The following is a 22,629-nucleotide window of genomic DNA, read 5'->3' as shown; positions in this document are numbered from 1 at the left end:
AAAACTACCAACCAGATCGATCATGTTGTGATAGACGGAAGACACGTCTCCAGTGTTCCTCGGACCACTATCTTGTTGCAGCCAAGACTCGCACCCACTTCTGTGCAGCAAAAAACGAACGTCAACAAACACAAGGAAGGCTCGACGTCGAGAAGCTGCAATCCATGGTATAGAGGAGTAGGGAAAGTCCCATTCACCATAGAAAAAGAGCCATTCACAGTACTTAAGCTACCCCTCAAGTGTACTTTTACAACAACAACATCGTGTCCACCTCTGGTGAATAAGGGTGGCGAGAGGTTAAAACGGGTTGCAGAAAGCGAAAATGCTATAATATTAAATTATAAATTTATAGTACTATATTTGTACATTTATAAATACTATTTTCAATTTTTGTTATAGAGTAAAGATTTTAGCTGTTATAACAAAAATTAATTATACCTTCATGATATAGATAAATATGCTATATATTTTTAAGCGTTTTAGTTAACTTATTCATGGACAAAATGGAAATTATATTTGATAATGAGTGGACCATAAGAGATAACCATTGTGAAAAATTTGATATTACGTACCATAACAATTCGTCTGAACAGTAAAACACATTTTTTATTGTAAGATAAATCAAGAGATAATTATAATAGCCATGTTTTCTATATTTTAATTATAAATTTTTGTAATCACAAACTACGTACACGTTTTAAATGTCAGAATTTAGCTATACGCCGGCGATCAGGAATTCTACTCGTTCCCAAATGGAGTGTTTGACCATCCTAACAGATTTACTATATTATTTTTTAGTTCTAAGCTAAGTTTTTAAATAAAAATTATTCTTAAAAAATTATTTATTGAATTTGCAATATTTATTTAGTAGTAAAAAGGAGTTTAAATTAGCTTACGCAACACTATTTTGACATGCTCAATAGCAATACTGGCATATTATTTGAAAATATTCAAACGGACGGACGGACGGTCAATCTAAAAGTAAGTTATTTAAGTTTTTAATTAAATTATTACTTTATTATTATTTTCACAGAGCAATTCTATCCCGTTCCTGTGCAGGTCGATCGACAGGTTAGTATGCTAGAAGTTTAATTATAGCTAATTACTAATAGAAACTTTTTTACAGAAAGAAAATGCCTCGCAAATGCGTACTAGAGTGTGAAGGCTCTATGATCTCAGATGCGTACCTAAGTGAAAGGACACCTAGGAAAAGAAAGTTTGTTAGCGAAATAGTTAGCTTAAAAAAAAGAAATATTAGTTTAGAAAATGAGGTGCAAGAATTAAAAAAACAATTAGAAGAGAAGGAAAGAGCAATTGAGGCCCTAAAAGGAAACAGTTTGTCTATTGAAAATAATGAGAATAGGCAAATTGTTGAGCTATGTAGCAAATTGCCTCCACATATTGCTGCATGTGTGAGGAATAGTTTGTTTAATAATAACCGTAATCTTCACGGTAATAGATACGATAGGGAATTAAAAACCATAGCTCTGGGGGTTCACTTCTTGTCACCTCTAGCATATAGATATTTACAGCCCTATTTTAATTGGCCATCACCAAGAACTTTGTCTAAATTTATTCAAAGTTGGCCACGAAGTCCTGGTTGCACGTATAGCAGCATAAAAACTCTGGAACTTCGAAGCCGTGGCTTTACGAGTGACCAGAAATACGTGTCAATTTGCTGCGATGAAATGTCTTTGAAGACCCATTTGCAGTATGATAGATATAGGGATTTAATTGTAGGTCTGGAGTATTATGGTGATGAAAATCGTACCTCCAGAATTGCTTCAAGTGTTTTAACACTTATGGTTCAAGGCATAGGTGGGGAGGCTTGGTCTCAACCACTTGCATATTTTTTTGTGCATAAATCATGCAAAGGAGACGTTTTAAAAAAGTATGTATTCGAAGTTGTGACACAACTTCAGGGGATAGGTCTTCACCCCTGCCATTTTGTGTGTGACCAAGGGTCAAATTTTGTGCATTTTGCCCGGGTTGTAGGAGTGACAGAAAATAGGCCATATTTTCTAGTGAATGGAGAGGAAATCGTATTTTTTACGATTCTCCTCATCTTATAAAAAGTGCGCGAAATTGTTTGCAAAATAGCAAGAACGTAGTTAGTTTTAATGGACGTCTTGTGAAATGGAGTGATATAGTTCACTTCCATGAGCAAGACGCTCAACAAAGTATTAGATGTGCGCCTAAGATTACTTCGGCTCATCTTAGGCCATCAACTTTTGAGAAAATGAGTGTGCATTTAGCTACACAGGTTTTCAGCAACACGGTTGCTAGTGCAATGTTCGCATTATATAGCTCCGGGAAATTGAATATTTCTAAGTCTCCAACTTTCCTTAATACCGCCGAATTTGTTCTTTTTTTTGATAAAATTTTTAATATATTTAATAGTAGTAGGCTTGGAGCCCTACGAAAATTTAATGATCCTTTTTTAAGTAGTACGGAACAAATTAACTTTCTATTAGAAGCCGAGAATTTTTTTAAAACATTGAAAGTCAATGATAGCTTAGGTCGTGATATCACGAATACATTTTCATTCATTAAAGGTTGGCTTCTAAACATAAAAGGTTTACGACATTTGTGGAAGATCTTGTCCACCAAAGGATTCAAAAATATTAGGACAAGAAATCTTTGTCAAGACAGACTTGAACATTATTTCGGACAGATTCGTAGGGGGGCGGAAATAATGTGAGAACTACTCCGTACATGTTCTCATGTCTTTTCCGAAAATCCTGGGGCCTTAGGACTGTTAATTATGTAACTAAGGGAAATTGCGAACCTCTGCCTAGGGAAGAATGGGAAGCTTTGAGCTCTAGCGCCCTTCAAAGCGTCTGCAATGACGTTTTGATTAATGATATTTATTGGCAAACCTTTCAAAGTTTGCCAAGACCACCCTTAGAACCACTTCAAAATATTGAAATCGGGGAAATTGATTTAGATGAAAGTTTTTTTCTAAAACAAAATTCATTTGTATATTTTTGCGGCTATATGTATTCAAAGTTTTTAAAACTTCATAGTTGTTTGAGTCCGATACCTCATTTCGAAGAAGAAACTGATTCTCGTTTTCTTTTTTCTATGGAAAAAGAATATAACGACTGCAGTCTGGTCAAACCACCTGCAGACTTTATAAACTTCCTCGAAAAATTAGAGGAAATATTTTGCGAGAATTTTGATTCTTGCTGTCATGTCCGTGGGTTTTCAAAATGTTTATTTGAAAAAATGGGACACATAGAGCCGTTTTATTGCTGTGCTAATTCTCAGCCAGACGTTCTTAAATGCCTTTTCATTAGGATAAGAACGTATTTTTCAATAAAAATTTTTAACAAACAGACGAGCACAACTGCTTTCAAGCATGTGAAATTTTTATGTGTTGCACACATGTAAAATTTGTCTGAAGTCCTTTGTCCGGGTGTTTGTCTGAAAAAAATCTTCATTGGTTGTCCGATTTCTAAATTATTAACATAATTTAATTTTGATATTTTGAAGTGCTCAATTAAATATTACGATAGGAATGCACACTTGTATATTCTTGCTATTAAGCACATTCCGCATTTTTTATTCATAGACGCCACCCCCCTCCCCCCCACCACATATCATTTGAAATTTTTCAGGCTTTTGTTAGATCTCCACTGTTGGCATATGTACATATTAAATAGTATATTATAAAGGGTGATTTTTTAAGAGCTTGATAACTTTTAAAAAAAAAAAAACGCATAAAATTTGCAAAATCTCATCGGTTCTTTATTTGAAACGTTAGATTGGTTCATGACATTTACTTTTTGAAGATAATTTCATTTAAATGTTGACCGCGGCTGCGTCTTAGGTGGTCCATTCGGAAAGTCCAATTTTGGGCAACTTTTTCGAGCATTTCGGCCGGAATAGCCCGAATTTCTTCGGAAATGTTGTCTTCCAAAGCTGGAATAGTTGCTGGCTTATTTCTGTAGACTTTAGACTTGACGTAGCCCCACAAAAAATAGTCTAAAGGCGTTAAATCGCATGATCTTGGTGGCCAACTTACGGGTCCATTTCTTGAGATGAATTGTTGTCCGAAGTTTTCCCTCAAAATGGCCATAGAATCGCGAGCTGTGTGGCATGTAGCGCCATCTTGTTGAAACCACATGTCAACCAAGTTCAGTTCTTCCATTTTTGGCAACAAAAAGTTTGTTAGCATCGAACGATAGCGATCGCCATTCACCGTAACGTTGCGTCCAACAGCATCTTTGAAAAAATACGGTCCAATGATTCCACCAGCGTACAAACCACACCAAACAGTGCATTTTTCGGGATGCATGGGCAGTTCTTGAACGGCTTCTGGTTGCTCTTCACCCCAAATGCGGCAATTTTGCTTATTTACGTAGCCATTCAACCAGAAATGAGCCTCATCGCTGAACAAAATTTGTCGATAAAAAAAAAAATTGTCGAACACTGATTTTGGTAATAAAATTCAATGATTTGCAAGCGTTGCTCGTTAGTAAGTCTATTCATGATGAAATGTCAAAGCATACTGAGCATCTTTCTCTTTGACACCATGTCTGAAATCCCACGTGATCTGTCAAATACTAATGCATGAAAATCCTAACCTCAAAAAAATCACCCGTTACATACATGTGTATTTTTATATATTTTATTATAGAAAATTTTTGAATTGTTTTTACTTTTTTTATTATACAAAATTTTTGAATTGTTTTTACTTTTAATTTATTTTTCAATTGAATTGAATTGTTTTTGTTATTTTTAATTTAAATTTTCTGTAAATATTTGTTGCTTAGTTTTAAGGTATATGGGTGCAAATAGGCCTCCGGGGGAACCGAACACCCAAAAAAATCGGTAACGCGCCTAGTTGCATACCTCATGGTGGTGTGGAAAATGCAACATAGGCACTAAAATATGTAAAAAAAAGAAACAATAAATAAAATCTACTGAAATAAAACATTTAGTTACAATTTACTTTTTATTTGGGTTTATAATTATAATATAGGTAAAAAGGGTCCAATTATAAGTTTGTTTTAAGCCAAGTTTGGATACTTTTACTTTGTCAAACAATGTTCACTTGCAATTATCCCTATTATAATGTATACAATACTTGTTTTGTAAGTTCTCTAAGTTGCTTGTTTGTAGAATTCCATTTGCAGTTCTCGTAAATTTAGTTCTAATATCTCCACTACTTCGAAATTCATTTCTTGCCGCGCTTGTTTTATATAGCCCTTAATAATATTTATTTGCTAGTGGATCTTCACTTTGTGTATTTACTGGTTGCGCCGGCCAATTATCTATAGATCGCAAGTCAGACTGCAAAGAAAAATACAATAACAGTTACATCGTACCAAATAATATTTAAAAAAATTACTCCGTAAGCATAATCGTTCTCATTATTTCCTCTGATTTGACCGTCGCTAGCGTTATTTGCTAATGCTTGTCGTTCATATGCTTCCATTGCTTGACGGCGTTCAGTTTCAATACGTTGTTCTGCCTCCATTCGTTTACGATCTTGAATTTTTCGTATATCTTCTTCTTCAGGTAGGGGTCATATTGACAGAATTTTGTCTTTGATTAGTTGGCTGCATGATAAACGTATGGCTTTTTTTAGGGCCCCTTCTCGACTACCTTCTTGACAAGGTACAGCTAATATACGTTTACTCCGCAAATCGATAGCTTCAGCCACATGACCAATTATTCCCCTGAACGCACTTGCGTCGGCAATGGTGAAATTAGACTCTCCATCGTAAAGACTAACAACACTTTTTAAATACATTTCTATATCGGGTAATACATCTTTGCGCAGTTTTTGTATTAGCATAAATTTGTGAAATAAGCGGACGGTATGTTCGACTCTCATGCATTTCTTGCCGAGTTTCTAGTAGCCACAAACAATGGTCACAGGAACCGATACCATGGTGCTGTGGATTTGATTTATTTGCATTTCCTTGATAGCTTCGCTTTGTGATGTAGCCAAACTGGCAAGTTGCACTAATTTTTAAATAAATTATTTTTTATGACATAAGAACAGGAGACAATTAAGTTACTTACATGCAGTTTCTATTGGAAGGAACTTTGAACAATCATTGCACATAATACTTCCACACAAACGGCAGTGATGCTGATGGCGAGCAATGTGAAAGTTTTTGGCGCAACTAGGGCATAATTTCACTGAGCTACCATCCAACCATGTAAAAATCTACGAATTCATAATTAAATAAAAGTAAATAAACATTATATGCGGTTTAAATTAAGTACTCACATTGCGTTCATGTTGTTTTCGCAGTACGGGATCCATTGGTAAATTGGTTAATAATTTATGTAGCCGAATAATCAATTTATTCGTTTCACTTGCATATCGCTCCAGTCGTGGGTTTCTTATCGATGGAAAATACTCCAAATGGTTATACTCGGCGCCAACTTCTTGGCGATCCATAAAATTAAAGATAAACTCGAACAAATTGTTTTGCAAAAACCTTTGTTATAGCAGGGATAAAGGGTTGTTAAACTTATTCCAGTGTGAGAGCGCCTCAAAATAAGCGTTTTTTATAACATTTTCCATTATGGCCAGATCGAACAAAATAAGAATTTTTGGGCATTTTAAATTAAAACACCCAACATTTAGTACGAATAAAAATTACTATGTAGTGGTTATTTATTATATGGAGAAACTATTTAAATCTTTTTAAAGTATATTAGAATAACTGAATTTTGACCTTTCAATACCCAATGAAAAGACTTAAACTTGTTAGCTGTCATTCATTTAATTTTTTTAATCATTTTCCATTAAAAATAATACTATGATGCTTCAAATTACAAAACGTTTCATCAACTACCTTTAAATATCACATATTTACTTAATTTTCATTGTTTTAAATTTTTTATAAGTGGTCTTGAACGATGCAACAAATCCCTCCGTTTATATATTTTTTGGTAAGATTTCAATCTGGCCATCGCTCGCTTCCAATTGATAAACGTCAAAACCACCTAAACTTTGACAGTTGCTCGAGTTTAGGTGGTTTTGACGTTTAGCAATTGCTCTCTCACTTCCAGTGAGAGAGGAGTTGAACATCTCTTTATCTCTGGTTACTATCATGGTATAGAGGTTACCACGGTAGAGGAGGAGTAAAGAAAGTATCAGCTGATGTTATGTAAACAAAGGCACAGCTGAGAGGTGCCACTGTAGAAACGCCAAGTGTAGTAGTGTAGGTTTACTGTTCAGACGAATTGTTATGGTACGTAATATCAAATTTTTCACAATAGTTATTTCTTATGGTCCACTCATTATCAAATATAATTTCCATTTTGTCCATGAATAAGTTAACTAAAACGCTTAAAAATATATAGCACATTTATCTATATCATGAAGGTATAATTAATTTTTGTTATAACAGCTAAAATCTTTACTCTATAACAAAAATTGAAAATAGTATTTATAAATGTACAAATATAGTACTATAAATTTATAATTTAATATTATAGCATTTTCGCTTTCTGCAACCCGTTTTAACCTCTCGCCACCCTTATTCACCAGAGGTGGCCATGATGTTGTTATTGTAAAAGTACACTTGAGGGGTAGCTTAAGTACTGTGAATGGCTCTTTTTCTATGGTGAATGGGACTTTCCCTACTCCTCTATACCATGGAGGTTACGATGGCAAAAATGTAAATATGGCTGTGAATGAGCATAATCTGGTCCATGGACCCCACTATTTGGCATGGTTGCTTATTTGTTCGTAACATTTTTCTGTGGTGAACATTCATTAGCTTACCACAGTTAAAAAGAGGCATAAATAAAAAACTTAATTTTTCATGTATTTGCTCATATTGTTCTCATCTTTAAGAATATATATTAAAATAAAACGATTTTCTTTTGAAAATATATTAAAGTTTTATATATAACCAATATTTTTGGGACAACTTTTCCATAAATTTTAAGAAAATAACACAATGCAACCATTTTCCGGTAAAAAGTCGGCCATCTTGGTTAAAAGTCGGCCATCTTGGATTCAAATAGAAACTCAACCCCGGACTACACTTGGCGTTTCTACAGTGGCACCTCTCAGCTGTGCCTTTGTTTACATAACATCAGCTGATACTTTCTTTACTCCTCCTCTACCGTGCTGCAATCACAACAGACAGCCGTACGATTTTCTACTCGGCTTGCACTCCTGCTCTCTGAGAGCACTCGTCAACAACTCGGTATGAGGGAACTGTGGGACGGCATTTCAAACTCCTTACCTACAGCTGCAATCGAAACCATTGGTTTTCGGAAAGTGCAAAAGAACAGCTGGTACGACGAGGAGTGCCGTGCCGCAGCGGAGAGAAAACAGACTGCCTACCTCGCAACGTTACGATCGACCACAACACGTGCGGGATGGGATAGTTACCGAGAGTTGAAGAGGGAAGCGAGACGCATTTGCAGACAGAAAAAGAAAGAGGCGGAAATGCGTGAGTACGAAGAGCTTGATAAGCTCGCCGACAGGGGTAATGCTCGAAAATTCTGCAAAAAAAAAATGCGGCGGCTTACAGAAGGTTTCAAGACCGGAGCATACTCTTGTAGAACCCGCAAAGGTGATCTAGTCACCGATGCCCAGAGTATACTTAAATTATGGAGGGAACACTTCTCCAGCCTGCTGAATGGCAGTGAACGCACAACGCCAGGAGAAGGCGAACCCGATTCCTCAATCGATGACGATGGAGCAGACGTTCCATTACCTGACCATGAAGAAGTTCGAATAGCAATTACCCGTCTGAAGATAACAAATGATATTGATATCATCGGCCTCAACACCCGCGTCGTTAGTTCTGCTTTCTCCAGACTGGACAAGGAAGCAAAACAAATGGGTCTGACAGTGAACGAGGGCAAGACGAAATATCTCCTGTCATCAAACAAACAGTCGTCGCACTCGCGACTTGGCATTCACGTCACTGTTGACAGTCATAACTTTGAAGTTGTTGATAATTTCGTCTATCTTGGCACTAGCGTAAACACCACCAACAATGTCAGCCTAGAAGTCCAACGCAGGATAACTCCTGCTAACAGGTGCTACTTCGGACTGAGTAGGCAATTGAGAAGCAAAGTCCTCTCTCGACAAACAAAAACCAAACTCTATAAGTCGCTCATAATTTCCGTCCTGCTATATGGAGCAGAGGCTTGGACGATGTCAACAACGGATGAGTCGACGTTGCGAGTTTTCGAGAGAAAAGTTCTGCGAAAGATTTATGGTCCTTTGCGCGTTGGCCACGGCGAATATCGCATTCGATGGAACGAAGAGCTGTACGAGATATACGACGGATGGACGAAAACACTCTAGCTCTGAAAGTATTCGACGCAGTACCCGCCGGGGGAAGCAGAGGAAGAGGAAGACCTCCACTCCGTTGGAAGGACCAAGTGCAGAAGGACCTTCGCTTCGCTTGGAATATCCAATTGGCGCCACGTAGCGAAAAGAAGAAACGACTGGCGCGCGGTTGCTAACTCGGCTATAATCGCGTAAGCGGTCTCTACGTCAATTAAGAAGAAGAAGAAGAAGAGTGTAATTTTTGTTCGTCGAGAGAAGGATCTGCTTCTCAATTGCCTGCTAATCCCAAAGTATCACCTGTTGGCAAGAATTATTTTGACGGATCTGTTGTTAAGGTCTACGATGTTAATATCATCTGTTTACTCCAGTGGCATTTTACTGTTAGAGTAGATAGTACCACTACGGTTCAGATTTGCAGCATGTGTCACTTTTTCGAGTATTATATTGCAAAAAAAGCACGAGAAAGAATCACTCGGTCTAAAATCGCGTTTGACATCCAACGTCACTGAGGGATCCTTCCCGATTTTAACGAAGCTGATGGTTGTGCTCAACGTCATTCTGTATAGCCGTATGAGTTTTGCTGGGGATTATTCTTTTTGAACTCGTGAGCAGGCCACGTATATCTGGCCGTGTGAAAAACATAGCATTCCCAAATTTATGCCACACATTATGCGACTATCCTTGGAAACGGAATACGTTTGAACTGAAATGGCAAATCGTTGGCACTCAAAGGAATTCGTAGAATCAAGTATTCTGCCCCCCTGTATTAAATAACTGCGTCACTATCAGTCGGGTTCCATTACACAGTTTCGGCGTACGAAGATTGCGAAACATAATAACGACTGAACCAACTTTCAGACGCAAATGATGCGGTGGCACACCAAGCCTCTCCAAAGAATTTAGAAATTCCACTAGATATATCACGGCGTCTTCTTCATTGTCAAGACGATCGATCTCCTGGAATTTGACTTTGAATCTTCCAGTTTAAGTCAACAACATCGGTATTTTTGGCAGCTAACATTGCGCGTGCACTTATGGAATCGTAGTTACGATAATTTGGCCAATATCCGAACATTCGGGATGAGCTCATCTTTCGTGAATTGATAATCGGCGGATGGAATTGATATCAAACCACCGGATGTATCAACCGAAATTGACCCATTTCCAATTTTTAGCGAAGACGATGTAAAATGTCTTTGGCAATGTCGATGTTTATATCGAAAAGTATGCGAACTTCATTTTCATTCCAGTGATTAGCGTGTTCCAGCATTTGTAATTGCTGGCTTACTTCTCCAAAACTTGCACATATTCCCATCTACCATTCATAGTAAGCAATGACTCAAATAAAGTTGAACCGCGTACATTAATCAATAGCAACCAAAGGTAGAAACAATCGTCGTTTTTCGGGTAGATTGTGTAAATTCGTCCTAATGCATTAGTGGATAACACACCTGGATGTCCATCTACTGCTTGCCCTTGCTTTCGGCGTAATTATTTCTTCGACTATGTATAATATCAAGGTATTTCCGAGTGTCCTCGCAAACGGATCACTGACGAAAGTTGAGCAAAAACTCATAAACGTTAACTGGGTTGAAATACACTCTTTGGCCATTTTCCAAATTAACTGCCAGATGCACAACAGTTGGAAAACGTTCATGAATTGCAAAAGTAAATATCCTACAAAGCACTTTAATGCAGTTCATGTATCGACCGCATCGTTCAAGACCAATAACCGCCATGTTGCTTCCTTTGGTGACGTACTTACAAACGTATTTTATGCGTTATGCGATTACACCAAACTGTAATACTCAACATTGATATGAGTTTTGAATATGAATTAGACAATAATGGTGAATATAGTACGATCCATGTGTTGTCAACTTCGATATTCACTCTTCTAAATAGAATGCTGAATGTTCTGCCATTGTCGTCTGGTGAGCAACGCCGATAGAGTCGATATCAATCATTTCTAGTTTGTGTTTCCGAAAGAAAAGTACGCGGATAGTGTTTCATGCATTTATTGTCAGACATACAAACCGAAGTGGGGTTGTAGTGTCCGCAAGTTCCATGAACCATATTGGTTGTCACCACTTCGTATAATACTGGATCTCTCTCTGCATCAAGAATTTCCGCAGAAATGATTTCATCAATTTGATCTGGTGTAACCACCATCCACCATGCAAAGAATGTGTGCGTGCGGCAAACCTCTTTTTGCAACTCAACAGAGTACATCCAGCATCTAACAGCACCATATATACAGGGTAGGCCATTTAAAGTTGACCCATCTGGCAACGCTGTAACTTTTAACAGCGCTGACAAATCGGCTAATGTCATACCGCGTTAGAAGCGTCATTCGAAGACAATTTATACCATGGAACTGTACACTCCAATAGAACGCGCTGAAAGTGTTCTGCTTTATATTCAAAATAGCTTTTCAATTGTGTTAACTCAACGTGCGTTTCGCAAAAAAAATAAAGTGAAAAGTGCTCCAGTTAAGAACACAATTAAGTCTTTATACGCAAAATTTGTGAACACCGGTAATCTCAGTAATGCCAGTCATGCATCCAGACAACGCACAAGACGTTCTGATGAAAATATCGAAGCTGTACGAGCCAGTATTGAGGAGACTCCATCGACATCGAGTTATCGCCGCTCTCAGGAATTAGACATCTCTCGCACCACTCTCCGACGCATAATTCATAACGATTTGAAGATGTTTCCATATAAAATTCAAATGGCACAAAAACTAAACCCAGCTGATTATCCGCGACGCCTTAATTTTGGCAAATGGGCCATCGAAATGGCTGATATTGAAAAATGGTGATGTTGACTGGCCACCGAGATCACCAGATTTGACGCCACCAGACTTTTATTTGTGGGGTTATTTGAAATCCAAGGTATACGCTAATAAGCCAAAGACCTTAGCTCAACTGAAAGCCAACATTCGACGTGAAACAGCCGCCATATCATCCGAAACATTGGCCAAAGTCATGGAAAATGTCGAAAAAAGAGTGCATTTAGCTGTCAAAGCTAAAGGTGCCCATTTACGCGATCTAATTTTTAAATATTAGCTGAAACAAATCCCCTTGGACCAAAATAAATTATTTTTGAAATGAACAAAAAACATTGTTTTCTTTTGTTCTTTTTTTTTAGAAACAAATGGGTCAACTTTAAATGGCCTACCCTGTACATACGTTGCTTCAAGATAAAGTCCATCGAAGCTGTTGCTTGAAAAGTCTTACTATGACATCGTGACGATCGCTTGCTGATTGATTGCGATCCATAATACCGCACGTATGTCATCGCATCCTGGGAGTACTCGGTCATGTGTCTTGGGCTGCTAATGTATGTTGATGCCAAAAAGAATGCCGACCGATATTAGCGCGACCTCTTCGTGGCATCGTAACAAATTTCAATCTGTAATTTATCACTTTGCGTGCAACACACATAACATTTTCAATAATTTTCAAAAAATTTTGAAGCAAACGACAAATTTGAACGATTCAAATAATTGAAAAATAAAACAAAAAAATTAAAAAAAAAAAATTTGTATGGAAAAAATTAACTTTTTGGAATAATCCAATTGTCCGACTTTTCCTCACGAAAAGCATATGGTTTTTTTTTATTTCTAAACCTTCCTTTATCCACAACGAACAGCTTCTTAAAATTTCATCAATATTGGTTCAGCCGTTCTCTTAGCATCACTAACGCACAAACATTCATTCGTTTGTATGAGAAAAAGAAAAGGGCTGTTCTTAGGGGGTTTCCGACAATTATTAGAATTTCTTTCTCCGCAGAAACCATCCCTGAACCTCAACGAACATTTTAAAAAAAGAATTATCAAATTTGGTTCAGTCGTATGAAAGTAATGAGCGTACATACATTTTGGCGATTCATTTTTATTTATGTATGTATGTACATAGATATAGATTATTTGGAGAAATAAGGAGTAAAACAATTTTCTTGCTTTGGTATAATAGGTCAATTGAAAAATTCCCGGCCTGACACATAGATGACGTAGCATAGACTTAAACCCATATAATTTTTATTTAGCCCTAACCATCAAAATGCGCGTGTATAATTTTGACAGCTCTCGGATCATTATTTTGTGAATTATATAATTTTCATTGAAGTAACTTTTGCTATTGCGAAAAAACTTGAATATGTCTTGGAAAGTCTTTATAATAACATAGACTTAGAAGAAGGTGCACAAAAATTTTAAATAAATCAATTTCCAGTTGGTCCCGCTGAGAGAATAACTATTCAGAAAAATTATAATGGCACATACATATGTATGTAAGTATAGTAAATTGGTCGTTTATACTCCAGCCAGAATGTATATATCATCAAAAAATTCGAAATTGAGTGTCTTATTGATTACGCTTCACTACTTCAAATTACAGACATAATATTACATATGTTCAACATTTTCTGGTTCTGCGGTCATATTTAAACCAGTTTTAACCAATATTAATATTTTGTTTCACTCATGTTACATTTTATTTCGTGTTTCATTCATGCCACTGTAAATTTCTGAAAATGTTGTTACGTTAATTTGCATTTCAGGTGACGATATATAGATATATGTACGTATGTATGTATGGATGTATAGTATGTCGCTTGCAGTGGCCTACTACTGCGGAAGGCCTGCTCATTATAGAAGATTTTGTTTATGCTATCAAATTTTCTGAGTCGGATCTATTATTTAGGGAACGAATGGAATTGAACACAACTAAAGCTCTGGCAACAAGTTTCAGTTTTATTCAGAGACTTTACGCTCACGTTAATGATATAAAAGCCGATTGTGTGATACTTTCTTGAGATAATTTATGTTTTGTAGAAACTTGGAGTTATCGTACTGAACATTACCAAAATCGAAACAAACAACAGAAATAAAATTGTCATTCTAATATTGTAAGACACAGTATTGTTACTCTATAGAATCAAAGCTTATAAAGAAAATGTACAACAAAGTCTTAGAAACAGTTTTGTTTAAACGTTTTAATTAAAATTGCCTATAATTGCTCGTTTCTTAAAAAAAATCAATATTTTCTGACTTCAGAGAGTCCTTATTACTGAGTTGTGCAATCCAAATACCATTATTGTCAGAGATTTTAACATTTGTCTAAATTCCAAGAGGATTAAAATAGAAAATCTTCTGCAAGAAAAACTTTACTTCCGCTTAGTGTAGAATATAAGTATGTACAACAACACTTGCGGATACAAAAATTCATTGGCCATTTTCAAACATGGAACCTTCCTATGCTAATGCAATTACTTTTGCGACAATACATACATACATTGAGAAAAAAATACCCGGAATACCCCGTGTTCTTAATTACTATTCCAAATATGAGCGCGATTTGTCTACCAGTTTGTTTGCAGCAGCTACTTATGTAAGTCGGTACACCTCAGTAGTGCATTTATTACAATGGATAAAAATATCGAACAAAGAATTCGTCTAAAACTTTGTAACTATTTCTAACCATATTTCGTGTTCGGAATCGTTGCGAATGTTGGAAAAGGTTTATTCAAATACAGGCTTATGAGTGGTACAAAGCCTTTAAAGACGATCGAGAGATCTTACATTAGAAAAGTGAAGGACATGCTGCTTGAAAATCGTCAGACAAGTATTAGAGAGATGGCAAGAGAGTTCGACATCTCTCGAATTTAAGGAGTTATACCAGTGTGACACTTTCTTTAGTATTTGAGATACTCGTCGTTTTGTGAAGCTCTAAAAGTGAAATCTTCGATTTTTTACTATGTCAGAATTTATTGAACAAAGAAGTGCGATAATGCACCATCTCATACTGCATTGGTTATTCGTGATCATTTCGCCACATTTTCATCTAATATTACCCCGCAGCTACCACATTCGCCTGAATTACCTTCGAGTAACTTTTGGCTAATCAGCAAATTCACATGACCACTGCGAGTACACCGTTTTGACTCAATTGAGTATATAAAAGCCTAATCGAAGAAGGCTCTGATGACCACAACGGGGGATTTTTTCATGTGTTATGATGACTGAAAAATTCGTTGGCATAAGTGTATTGCAGCGGGAGGGGATTACTTTGAAGGAGATGAAATGGACAAAATTCACTTTTCAATTTGATTACGTAGTAAATTGGTTAGTTGACATATTATACTCGTTTTTCTCGTAACGACATTTTTCAAAATTGCTGACAATAACTCAACGAGACGCTGACTGATCGACGCAAAATTGAAACTGGGTGTTCTTGGATATACATATTTACTATACAATGACCTACAATCTTTTTGATGGGTTAAAAATGAGCAAATTGGCATTAAAAAAACGAAAATGTTTTGCCTAAAAACGAAATTTTTTTAAGGCCTGCGCCATTTTGTTAATTTTTGACATTTTTCAACTTATTAAGTTAAGTTATTGGAATGGAAATGCCTTCAACTTTAATAACCTTTTTGAATTTTTTTGCATCAGCTATTCACTCGGCCGGAATCAAGTCAGCAGTTGGGGAACTTTTATTTGGCACCTCCGAATAGTCATAACTCCGTTATTTTTCAATATTTTTGTAAAAAAAATCCTAATATATAGCTGAAAATATACCTTATTTGCCCAAAGACGTCGAAACATTCGATCACGTATTTTCTTTAAAAAAAATTCACGAAAATCGTCTAATTTTTCATGGGTTATACTGCTTTAGCTCCTTAAAGCCAAAAACGGAATGAATACCATCGATCAACTACCGTTTTCACCAGATGTCACCCGGCTCCGAGTGATGTTTTCTTGTTTTCCAAGCTGAAATTATCGCACCGTGGAACCCATATTTTGTCGATTAAAGAGATAAAACAAAATTCGCTGAAGGAGCTGAAGGCCATTCCAAAAAGTGTTAATTAAAAGTGTTTCGAGGACTGCAAAAATCGCTGGTATAAATATATAATTATTCTAATTACATATAAATTCGTATAAATATCAGATAGAAATTAAATAGCATGGGTACAACTGAAATGTATATTGGAAGAAAGGTGATAAATAAATGCATATAAATATGTATATATAGTATATGTAAAGATTATATGTATATAAATAATATACAAATATGATTAAATTTTTATTATTTTTATGTTAAACATGTAAAATAATATTTAAATAAGCAATACAAATTTGTATTCCTTGTCAAAAACGATTTATTTTCATATTCCTCAATATGCATTTTAAGTATATACAATCAATTATAAGCATATACAACAAAACTCGAATAAAATTTTTCATAATTTAAGTAAACTTAATATACCAATTACTCTAAGTAATTTCCCTTTTAGTTTAAATATATTTATAAGGAAATCTTGCATACATATATCATTTCACCTTGCGAGAGTATAAAAACATCGGTTACACCCGAACTTAGCTCTTCCTTACTTTTTTATTGACAAGCTTTGTATCACCTGAAAGTACTATATTTCCCAGCATTTGATCTTTGCAAAGCATAAAATGTTCGGTTAAATCCGAGGTTAACCTTCTTTACTGTTGCAAATAAAATCTATTAGTTTGAGCAACAGTAGAAATCACTGGAGTGTCAACAAATATTGGAAAGGCAAAAGCTGTATAAAGCTTTCTTGCTCCAATTGATAAGAGGTTCCAATCAAACTATGCACACATGACGAGTTGTGGGTATGAGGGAAATGTACATGTCTTTGTTTTAAATACACTGTTATTGCCATTGATAACAGCGGCTCTGGTTCAGAAATACAGCAAAATGATTACAAAATCATAATACAAAATAATCAATTAACTTATGAACACTTGTCGGTGTAGTGACCGTAAAATACATGTACTTCACTGATTAATCAACTAGGATTCCGACAAAAGTTCAGTTTAGTCTGATTTGCTGACCAGTGCGGTCTTTTCGCAAATCGACTTCGATCATTCTATACCTATATTACTCGTGTCTTTTTAACAATTCAAAAAAAAAAAAAATTGAACTTTATACTTTTTTTTTAATAAAAACTTATAGAATAGAGTGAAAAATGTTTTTAAATAAATCATTGGCATCCGTGAACCTGTTGAAGCGCGGCTTCTCAACAAGTGTTTGGAGAGCAGCTAGCCTACAGGGACCTAGACAGCCTGTAAGTGAATAAGTGGAATTCGTTTTCTTCAAAGAAGATTAACTTTATTTAATTAAATAAAGTTATTTTATTTTACCCTTGTAATAATCAATTATAGCAACTGCATATTAAAGTTTGTTCTTTGAGCGTATTTGGGAACGAAATTTGGTATACCTGAATGTGTATATAAGTTCCTTGAACTGATAAGCAACCCAAACTAGGTAAAATGAGATGTCCTCACTATTACTCGGATTATAACGGGCTCAGTTTTTTTTTTGTTTAGTGTGGAATATCCAGTTTCAGGGGAATTGTCTCACTGTACATATAGAATTCTAGTCAGGAAATATTCATGTTTGTAAGTGAATCGAAAAAGGTCTTATTTTGAAACGATTTATTACTGAATTACTTTATTTAACTGTGTGTTGTGGTTTTTTCATTTAATCAAATTTCGGAAAATCGCTCGATCGATTAGTGAGGCGTACTGCAATTAATGGGTTACAAAATTTTGCATCTAGTTTCATAAAGTTACGCAATTCTAAAAATAATAAGTAACACAATAGTTGGTTCATAATATTGAATATCTCATCACCAATTTGGTTATAAGAAGCCTTTGTAAGTATTACATATATGGGATAGTCAACGAAGTTGTTGCGACTGTTTAACGGTTTCGTTATTTTGATTTGAAGAATGAAGAAAAAATTCGAAATAGTAGTATGTACGATTTCGTTAATTTTATACTAGATCAGTACCTAGACATATTTTTCATGGCATATCAATTGATATGTGACAGATACTTTTACTTTTTCAATGATGTCAAAAATAAACTGGTTAAACTAGTTTGTGTTTATCTGTACTATGAATAAAGAATAAATAGAATTTTAGTAACGGGTGATTTTTTTGAGGTTAGGATTTTCATGCATTAGTATTTGACAGATCACGTGGGATTTCAGACATGGTGTCAAAGAGAAAGATGCTCAGTATGCTTTGACATTTCATCATGAATAGACTTACTAACGAGCAACGCTTGCAAATCATTGAATTTTGGGCCCTAGAAAAGTTGGCAGAAAATCCGCTTTTTTATCGACAAATTTTGTTCAGCGATGAGGCTCATTTCTGGTTGAATGGCTACGTAAATAAGCAAAATTGCCGCATTTGGGGTGAAGAGCAACCAGAAGCCGTTCAAGAACTGCCCATGCATCCCGAAAAATGCACTGTTTGGTGTGGTTTGTACGCTGGTGGAATCATTGGACCGTATTTTTTCAAAGATGCTGTTGGACGCAACGTTACGGTGAATGGCGATCGCTATCGTTCGATGCTAACAAACTTTTTGTTGCCAAAAATGGAAGAACTGAACTTGGTTGACATGTGGTTTCAACAAGATGGCGCTACATGCCACACAGCTCGCGATTCTATGGCCATTTTGAGGGAAAACTTCGGACAACAATTCATCTCAAGAAATGGACCCGTAAGTTGGCCACCAAGATCATGCGATTTAACGCCTTTAGACTATTTTTTGTGGGGCTACGTCAAGTCTAAAGTCTACAGAAATAAGCCAGCAACTATTCCAGCTTTGGAAGACAACATTTCCGAAGAAATTCGGGCTATTCCGGCCGAAATGCTCGAAAAAGTTGCCCAAAATTGGACTTTCCGAATGGACCACCTAAGACGCAGCCGCGGTCAACATTTAAATGAAATTATCTTCAAAAAGTAAATGTCATGAACCAATCTAACGTTTCAAATAAAGAACCGATGAGATTTTGCAAATTTTATGCGTTTTTTTTTTAAAAAAAGTTATCAAGCTCTTAAAAAATCACCCTATATTATTATTTTCTGATTTTTGTTGCAATCAGGAGCGGAAGACATGATCGGTGTTTTATACGAATTTTAAAGTTTCCTCGCACGCATGTTCTATTCATTCCTCCGCCTTTATTTCTGGAAATTTCGCGAACTGCACTAATAAATCTTTGGAGGCAGTTCTAAATTTGGCATAGATATCCATAACCTGAAATCTAAAAATACAAGTCGGCCACAACGAATCGACACTTTTACGGTGTTACTAAGGACCTTTGTATGTTGTAAATGGCTTCAAATTGTGAGTGCAGCAGCACGAATATTTGAACGGTGAAATTTTTCAAGCACAATGTACGAGTATATGTACGAAGTACATAACTATTTGTGTCCCTAATGCGTCCTCGCTTTGTTACGGTAGCGATGTACTTTTAAGTACGATGAATAAATAAAAGTACACATGTGTAAACTCGTTACCATAAATCTAAGACAAAAAATTCGATTTTTTTAAGATATCACCCAACATATCTGGCGAAGGTTAACTTACAGTGTACATTAAGTTTGCCACGAAGTTTATAAGACCCCGAAAGAAACTCGGAAACCATATGATAAGCTGAGTCTATTTAGCCATATCCGTCTGTCTGTCTGCATATGTATATGCAAAATAATTCCTGAGTTTGTGAGTTATCGATCTGAAATTTTGTACATGTGTTTTTCTCTTCAAGAAGCTGCTCATTTGACGGAATCGATATAGCATATAGCTTCGACCTCTAAAAGTGATGATAATATTAAGAAAGTGAAGTGCTTTAAAATCATCAGGCAAGTGTTAAAAAGAGAACTCGACATCACTCGCTAGTCCGTTCGAATGACTTTGATGGATATTTTGGGTATGAACCGAGTTCTGGCTCGACTGGTCCTGATAAAGCTGAATTTTTTTCAAAAAGAATAACGTAAACGATGTCTTTGGACATGCATGATTGTGCAAATTCCAATCCCAAGACATGGGTTTATGAGTTTGATATTCAAACAAGTCAACAATCATCGGAATGGCTAAATTCGCTGAAGGAGTCCAAGGCCATCTATCCAAGGATTATAAAAAGTGTTTCGAGGACTGGAAAACTCTAATGCATAAATATATTGCATCTGGTTGGGATTACTTTGAAGGCGACAAAAAAATATTGATGAATAATTATATTTGGTATTTATGTTTGCATATACCCGTATTAATTGGTTTATAAATTATCAGCATCTGAATTGTAGATAAATTGGTGTTGAAAGTTTTGACATAAACCATATGTTAGACGTATTTATCCACTTTTATAATAGGTTATACCGCCTATGAAAGTAAAAATATGGACTCACTATTCAATTAACTACTTACTCACATAAAAACATTCTTAACTGGTTAAAAAATCTTTGGCCTAACCGAGAGACTGTTTAATATACTTACGTATTAATCGATCGTTTAATGGCATTTGAAAGAATCGCTGATGCTGCCTCTGCTTGTTTAGTTTAGTTTAAATTAACTAAATAAATTAAATAATGTTTTAATAAAATGTTACTTTATAACAGTGCAAAACACATCATTGAGGCAAATCACATTCAACGGTGGAGTATGATCGTTTTACTATTTTTTATATGATCTCTAATAATATTTAATAAAAATAAAAAAATGGGGATTTTATGACACTGCCTCAAAAAAAAAGTGGGGATTTCGTGTTAGGGGATTTTAATTTTGGGGATTATGTGTTTGGGGATTTTTTTTTTGGGGGATTTTGTGGCACTCCCTTATGATCGTAACACTAAAAAATATTACTAAAATTCGTGAAATCTTATTGGGTTATAGTTATGTAAATGAAATTGAGTAAGGTAGTTATTATCATTCGTATGTCAAAGGAACGCATAGATTGTATAATTCACAAATTTTTATAAATAGGAAAGTTGTTGGGCCGATTTTTGATAATGAATAAAGGATTACACACCTGAGCGGGTCGAATGTTCGAAGCGACTGGAACACATCGGTCGGTCAGTTGGGTTTTGACCATTTTTAAGGATACATTTTCTAATAAGTGGGATAAATGGTTTAAATAATTTTTCTCCTTAAGCTTTTAAAACCTATGTATATATAAATATTAATAGATAAATAAAAACAAGTTTTGAACTAGTAAACAATTTATAAATCAATGTGGAAGCAACAAGTGTTTTTATTCTAGCTTTCCTAATAGTTATACAGCAAATAACATGTACATATGTATGTATTCGTATGCAAGTTTGTGTAATATTCATACAGTTGACTATCTCTCAACTGGTTTGCTATAGCCTGATATCGACAGTAACAGTTTGCACAAACATTCACTGCTCAGTGATTATCAATATTAATGAGAGAACTCATATTGTTCCATTGTAATATATGGTAAATGTTGTGTTTCCAGAAACTGGCAAAATGTATTTATAATGAGGACGAGAAGGATGAGAAGCTTTCCCCATTTTTCCATAATGAAAAATTAATTGCCATATACAATATAATATATTATTGAACCAATCTAGTACGTATGAACGAAAACACTCCAGCTCTGAAAGTATTCGACGCAGTACCCGTCGGAGGAAGCAAAGGAAGGCGAAGACCTTCACACCATTAGAAAGAGACCAGGTGGAGAAGGACCTGGCGTCGCTTGAAATATCCAATTGGCGTCACGTTGAGAAAAGAAGAAACGATTGGCGCGCTGTTGTTATCTCGGCTATAATCCCGTAAGCGGTGTCTACGCCAGCAAAGAAGAAGGAGAATATAGTTAATACTAATTGTGAAAGTATAGTTTCAACTGCCTACGTCAGGAAGATATGATTTTTTCTACTGGGCTATTATAGTGGGGTAGCGAGGCCTATCAGTTCGCTTATTTGTTTTGACGGCGCTTAAAGAAGCTATAAAGCGTTATCTGGCTTTCAATTGCTAAGTGTGGGCAATCAGCTGCACTACAATGCCCTTCCCGCTGCCATTTCGGCATTTGATATACATATGTATGTATACATAGTGGCTTGGAGGTTTCGTTATTTTTTTACAGTAGAAAAATTTAAAAATATGTTTACCTAAAATGCTTATGTTGTTATACTATGTTCGGACCGACATTGAAAACATGTTTTCGTGAGAAAAACTGGTTTTCGCAAGAAAACTTGTGTTTTCGTCCATGTAAAATCTGTCAAACGAAAACACAGTTTTCGCTGAAAACTACTTGAAAACTTACATTTCACTCATTATAATCGGTGCCTGCTCTAGTTTAATCGATTTTTTTGGAAGACATATTTTGCCGGCCCTAAATTTTCACTTGATATTTGTTTACATTCCATATACAAATACAGCCTCACTGTTAATTGCATTTTGTGTCATCTTGCAAGAGCAGGAGAATCCCCGTATTGATAGTTGTCAGTGAAAACTCATCGAAAACACACATTGTCGGTCCGAACGACTAACATTC

At 35.6% G+C, this 22,629-nt stretch overlaps 1 protein-coding gene, 1 long non-coding RNA gene and 1 pseudogene across 3 annotated transcripts in view; 2 read left to right on the top strand and 1 right to left on the bottom strand.

Moving 5' to 3' along the window:
- Positions 1-5,009: 5,009 nt before the first annotated feature.
- On the bottom strand, positions 5,010-6,466 carry LOC125778883 (rabenosyn-5-like; annotated as a pseudogene).
- Positions 6,467-17,137: 10,671 nt separating this feature from the next.
- The window catches only part of LOC105224260 (delta-1-pyrroline-5-carboxylate synthase), a 237,945-nt gene continuing 232,453 nt past the window's right edge, over positions 17,138-22,629 (top strand). Inside the window, exon 1 of one of the 2 annotated variants that reach the window (XM_049458448.1) lies at positions 17,138-17,392. In XM_049458448.1, the coding sequence (XP_049314405.1) occupies positions 17,294-17,392 (99 nt within the window). In that variant the 5' untranslated portion in view covers positions 17,138-17,293. The remainder of the gene's footprint in view (positions 17,393-22,629) is intronic. The other variant, XM_011202284.4, reaches the window with a different exon arrangement.
- LOC125778871 (uncharacterized) lies at positions 20,949-21,343 on the top strand. The gene is made up of 2 exons (XR_007423012.1): positions 20,949-21,028; positions 21,096-21,343. It is a non-coding gene; the product is annotated as an uncharacterized LOC125778871 (long non-coding RNA).

Source organism: Bactrocera dorsalis, chromosome 5, assembly GCF_023373825.1.
Source record: "Bactrocera dorsalis isolate Fly_Bdor chromosome 5, ASM2337382v1, whole genome shotgun sequence".
NCBI classification, from domain to species: Eukaryota; Metazoa; Arthropoda; class Insecta; order Diptera; family Tephritidae; genus Bactrocera; species Bactrocera dorsalis.
The sequence above is the reverse complement of the archived record's forward strand: the minus strand, read 5'-3'. Positions and strand labels throughout refer to the sequence as shown.